The sequence below is a fragment of the Microtus oregoni genome, unplaced genomic scaffold (genome assembly GCF_018167655.1).
Source record: "Microtus oregoni isolate MIOR12 unplaced genomic scaffold, Mior012 000036F_ref0000092, whole genome shotgun sequence".
In the NCBI taxonomy this organism is placed as follows: domain Eukaryota; kingdom Metazoa; phylum Chordata; class Mammalia; order Rodentia; family Cricetidae; genus Microtus; species Microtus oregoni.
Genome location: NW_024543095.1, coordinates 19,078,226 through 19,083,759, shown reverse-complemented (window position 1 = coordinate 19,083,759; position 5,534 = coordinate 19,078,226). Strand labels below are relative to the sequence as shown.

Genomic DNA, 5,534 nt, shown 5'->3' with positions numbered 1-5,534 from the left:
TTTTTCTCTGCAGGTCTTCCAGACTGGGTCGTCTTCTCGTTTCCACCCAGAGTTAGGGTTGCCCCTCGGCACCCAAGGGACAACTCTCATTCCCCATTTCCGTACATCTCTAGCGAATGGCTAAGAAAAAGTGAAGAGCCAAGCTTAGATGCAGGCTCCGGACTGAGCACGCGAGAGACAAGCAGAAGAGGCTTCGTGTTCCCTTGGCCTGCTGCTGACATCTGCAGTGAAACTAGGCAGCGGCCACACTGCTGTGGCAGAAGGCAGTCACCAACTGGAAGGTCTCTAATTAGTCTTGTGGCCCCGCCCACTTTTTTCCTGGATTCAAGGCAATGTTGCCTCAAAACAAGGACCAGGTGCTGCTACAGAACACAGTACCCCCAGGGTGTCCCCCTCAGGTCCTCTCACAGTTTGCTGACTCCCCTCCATCCAACTTAGCATCTCTCTCCCCCCATCAGTCCCTCCCTCCTCCCCACCTACCTTTGCCGTCTCACAGGCCAGCCTATTTTTCCTTCTCTTCTCCGCCACAGCCCCACTCTCCTGGCCCTCACTTCTACTCTTCCGACTCAAATTCTGACTGTGTTTCCCTCCCATTCTCTTCCTCCCTCCCGAGTTCCCCCACTTTCTTTCACCAGAACTACCCTTGTCTTCCTTCACGACACTCATCCCCTCCCCTCAACTACCAGCTGGGCGCCTCCCCTCCTCTTTCCCATCACTCTTCTCTTTCCCAGGTACAAAATTCCTCTCCTCACTCTTGCCAGTCTCCTCCCCACCTCCAGGGCATCCATAGTTCCCCAGCCACGTCCCCCAGCCCCAGCCCCCCTTCTGGAGGGATTTCCAGTAACAAACAAACACGGCAGTGTCCTCAATCCAAAAACACCAGGTCCCTTGGGGTGGCAGGGGGATGCAAGGCAAGCAAGGTGGACCCTGCAGAGTTCAAGGACCCAATGGCCCTCGCCCAAGCCCTAGCCGTCCGTGTGGGGCGCTGCAGAATTGCAACAGATCTCCAGCTACTGCTTCTGCGGCTCATGTGTCTCGGCACATCCACACCCGGCCAGGCCCCAGTCGTGGAGTATCCCATTTGTCTACAGTGCCTCCAGCCCCGCACCCGGTCTTGCCCCACCCCCAAGTACAAGATGGGGGCAAGGCTTCTTGCCTTCCCTCAACTACTGCCCTGTGCTCAGGGCCAGGAGTCTGGGCCTCTCTGCATAGGTATTGGCTTCGGCCTCCACTTATCTCGGGACCAGGCCAAAGCCTTGCATTTGCTACCACCAAAAAAACGGCAGGAAGCAAGTCCTCAAGGAGAGATCGTCCTGCGGCAACTGCCTACAACCCAGACCCCAGAAGCTCAAGTTATGGACACACTCTCTCAGGCCGGGCCCCTCAAGTTTGCAGGCCTCCAATCACTAAAATCCAGCTAATGTTCCGTGCCTCCAGCTCAGGCACCAAGATGGGTCACTGCCTCCCTAAGGCCCAGATTGTCTACAGCCCCAAAGAGGTTGGCGACTCCAGAATCTATTCTCCAAAAGTTACCACCTTAATTCCAGAGCAGCGGAGACTCTATGGAACACCCTCTCCAAACCCCACCCTCCCTACCAGGACTTCTCAGACCTTAGGAAGCCACAGCAACACCTTGAAGGGCTGGCTGGCCGGAGGCCAAGTGTGTTCTCCTGCCCTGAACCCTGGAAACCCCTTGTGGAGTCTGCTCTCCCCTGGTTGAAGACCAGAAGCACCCAAGGCCCCATTCAGCCTTCACTGTATCCAATAAAGTCTAACCCTGAGACTTGTGTCTGTGTCCTACTGTGCCCACAGGGTGGATTCAAGGGCTATAGGATAAGGTCTCTCAACAAGGTTGGAGGGAAAGGAAGGTCAAGGACAGAAAGTGCCACACATCCCAGTATCTGAGCTGCTTAGAGACCTCTGCAAGGCCCTTTTCTGGTTTAATTCTAGTCTGTGGACACATAATTGGAATCAAAGAAGAGGTCACTGGGCCATTTCTCAGGGCATGCCTGGGTGGACACACAGCAGCCCATTTTCCTCATTGGGAAAGACATGGCGAACAACTCATTCACAGGCAAACAAAGAAATCCCATGTACAGACCAGAAGGCTCCAGGACTGGAGAGATGGCTGAGTGGTTCGCTAGATGCTGCTCCTGCGAGTTCAGGTTTAATTCTCAGCACCCATATGGCAGCTCAAAACTGCAACCCTAGTTCCAGGAGACCTAACACCCTTCTCTGGCTTCTGTGGGCACACTACACACGCCAGAGAGAGAGAGAGAAAGAGAGGGAGGGAGGGGAGGGAAGGAAGGAGGGAAGGAGGGGGAGAAAGAGAGAAGAGAGAGAACAACTTTAAAAGGGGTAGCAGTAGCCCCACAGTGGTGGTGCATGCCTTTATGTAGGGATAAGTCCCGCCCTTAGGGGGCATGTTCGCCTCGGGCTAATGTCTGCCTATAAATTTGGCGAGCGTGCTCCGAGCTGTCTCTTCTGCTTTCCTGGTCTCCGCGGGAACGGTGGTTCTGTAAGTCTATTTCTACATTAAAACTATATATATTTTTACAATCTGTCTGTATTCGTTTACGCCACTACAAAATATCTCAAACGTAACAGCGTACAATGACTATTACATTTTGCTCATAAGTTGGGTGATTAGGAGCACAAACTCGGTGAAGCAAAGGGCTCCCCTTAGAGTCACTGGTGCTCTCGCTAGTGTGAGATTGGATTGTGAAAGTAATTGGAGATTGGGGGGGGGGCGGCTGGGGAAGGGCCAGACACCTCTGTTTGTTTATGTAGTCCCAGGTCCTCTACATGCAGAGGTCAGTTTTGTTTTCTGAACCTGAAAGCCACTAGCAGGGAGACCCTTATATGGCAGTGTGTGACCCCTTGGCAAGTCCCGAGGACGCAAAGCATAATAGCCCCACATTTCTGATCTAATCTAAGTTGTGCAGTATCACATATAAACATTGTGATAGTTACAGTCAAATCACTACCATGTTCCTCACAGGAGGGCACAGAAAGCCCTCGTCTCAAAAGGAAGGGAAGATGCATTGGCAGAAAAGCAAAGGAGAAGGGGAGTCCTACTGCATCACTGTGACAAAATCCCCACATGTGTAACTGGAGCGGAGAAAGATTTATTTTAGTCCAAAGAGTCACAGGTTTCAGAATCTGTTGATTCTGTACCCACTCGAGGCAGATCACCATGGCCGCAAGACCGCGTGACAGAGGCTAAGCACCTCGGGATGGGTAAAAGACAGAAAGTGGTCTAGAATAACCCTCCTAGGACAGGTCCCTTGTGGCCCACATCCTCCAAGTAGATCCTACCTCCTAAAGTCTAGAACCTCCCAAAGTAGAGCCACCACTTGGGGAAAAGCCCTCTAATACTTCAGCCATTGGAGGACGCTTTGTATCACAGGTAACAGGTAGTAAATAAGTGGTGGCTAAGAAAACGCAACTTTGGAAGATACTAGACTACATAACCTTAAAATATCTCCTTCTTTTAAAAATTAATATTCCTGGCAGTCCTGTCCCAGCCACAGAAGAAGCAAGATGTGACTACCCAGCTGATTAAGGTACTGAGTCATGTGGCTAACATAGATAAGAATGATGGGCTAATATAAGTTGTAAGAGTTAATAAGAAGCCTGAGATACTGGGCCAATCAGTTTATAACTAAAAAAAAAATAATATTTCTGCCAGGTAGTGGTGGTGCACAACTTTAATCCCAGCACTCAGGAGGCAGAGGCAGGTGGATCTCTGAGTTCGAGACCAGCCTGGTCTATAGAAAGAGCTCCAGGACAGCCAGGGCTACACAGACAAATCCCATCTTGAAAAACAAAAGAAGCAATATTCCTCACAGGCCATTCCTTCCTCTCCTTCTGTGGATGCTGTTGACAAGCTGGAAGGCCCTTTAGCATGGTACCCTGTGTGGCAGAGAATGCCCTGTGAAGCTTTTCTGTAGCTGCCTTTGTTAAAGGTTCAGGATAGCTACGTAGCTGACACAGAGTAAAGATTTTGCTGAGCTGACTATTCAGACAGTCAGAGGCCAAGAATGGAGCAGGTTCCAACCATGGTCTCCAGCCGGAAGCCTTAACCAGTTCTCAGCACTTATTAAAATCCACTTGAGGGAGGTGGGACTGCTCTAAGGTTGTATTTTTATTTTTAATTATATGGAGGGGTGTATGCACACATGAATGCAAGTACATGAGGAGGCCAGAAGAGGGCGCTAGATCCCCTATAGGGGGTAGGGGGTATGGAGGGGGTGGGGTTTACAGGTGGCCACCCAGCTTGAAGGCTGGAATTGAATTCAGGATCTCTACCAGAGAAGTCCCACCCCTACCTTACTACTTAACTACCTCTCCAGCACTTCTATCTGAATTTTTGATGCCTGAAAATTTCTTAATTGTAAGTTTGTCTTTGTTCTTCAGATGTAATTGATGTGTAACGTTTTGGTTGTTTGGAGAGGCAAGTAAATTTCCAAAGTTGTTCTCGGCTAAAAGTCAACAATTTTTCTAAATTTAGAGGCTTGGATTGCTGAACGCTTGCATTTTATCAACAAATGTGTTCTTCTCTGTAGGTCATCCAACATTACTGCTGAGGTAAATAAAAGAATATGGCTTCCTTATGGAGAAATGAGGAAGATGTTGTTACGGACTCAGAGATACCTGTCTGGGAGTGGGCAAAGTTGGAGCCTTTTGGTTCAGGTCACAGATGCAAAGAACTCACTACGGAAAATGTTTTCAGTGTGCATCTGCTGTGGTGCCCCAGTGACGTCCTGTGTCCAATGACCTTTCTGTCCCCAGTCAGCAGGCTATCCAGACAAATAAGAACTCTGAATGATTATCTGCCACCCCTTTTTAGCCAGATTTCTAGTGGCAGAGTGAAAGGAGCTCTCCACCCTGCCAAGGTCGCACCCAGCCAGTGTTTGCCAAGCCCAGGAGATTGCCTCAGAAAACTCTAGAAGAGTGTAGTCTGCGAGTCACAGGAGGTTCGTGAGCACTGGCCCTCTGTGGGGAGTGTAGTGTGCGAGCCACAGGAGTCCACAGCGAGCTCTGCAGCTCTGTGGGAAGTGAAGTCTGCGGGTTTTAGGAGGTCTGCAGCACTGGAGCTCTGTGGGGTTTCGAAGCTTTGGAGCACCAGGGACTGGGAGAGCAGAAGAATTCACTCACATCACAACTGCAGAGACCTTCAGCATCAGAGGTGTGTGAGCTATGCCCTGGAGGTCTTAAAGAAACCTAACCCAAGGAACAAACAACTGGACAGCAGCAGAGTTGGCCTTTCGTTCACTTCTCCCCCCTCTTCTCGATGCCTGCGCGGAGAATTGCTTTCAGACTTCTGTTCAAAGCGTTCTCTCAAATGGAGACTTGGAAGCTTCCTTATTTATACAGCTGCACTCCTGTATAAGCATTGTCTCATTGTATAATATTAATGGTAACTCTGCATCCACTCTGGATTCTCCGAGGTCCAGTTAAATCCCCAGCACTCTGTGAAGCCTTGTCTTTTTTATCTATTCGCACGCGCGCACACACACACACGCACGCGT

The 5,534-nt window shown here is 50.1% G+C and overlaps 1 protein-coding gene across 1 annotated transcript; it reads left to right on the top strand.

The window, feature by feature from the left end:
• The first annotated feature begins 332 nt into the window (after positions 1 to 332).
• Positions 333 to 1,421, top strand: LOC121432806 (proline-rich protein 30-like). Its single transcript, XM_041630957.1, has one exon. It carries the CDS (start codon positions 333 to 335, stop codon positions 1,419 to 1,421), a length of 1,089 nt encoding a protein of 362 aa, XP_041486891.1.
• Positions 1,422 to 5,534: the final 4,113 nt, after the last annotated feature.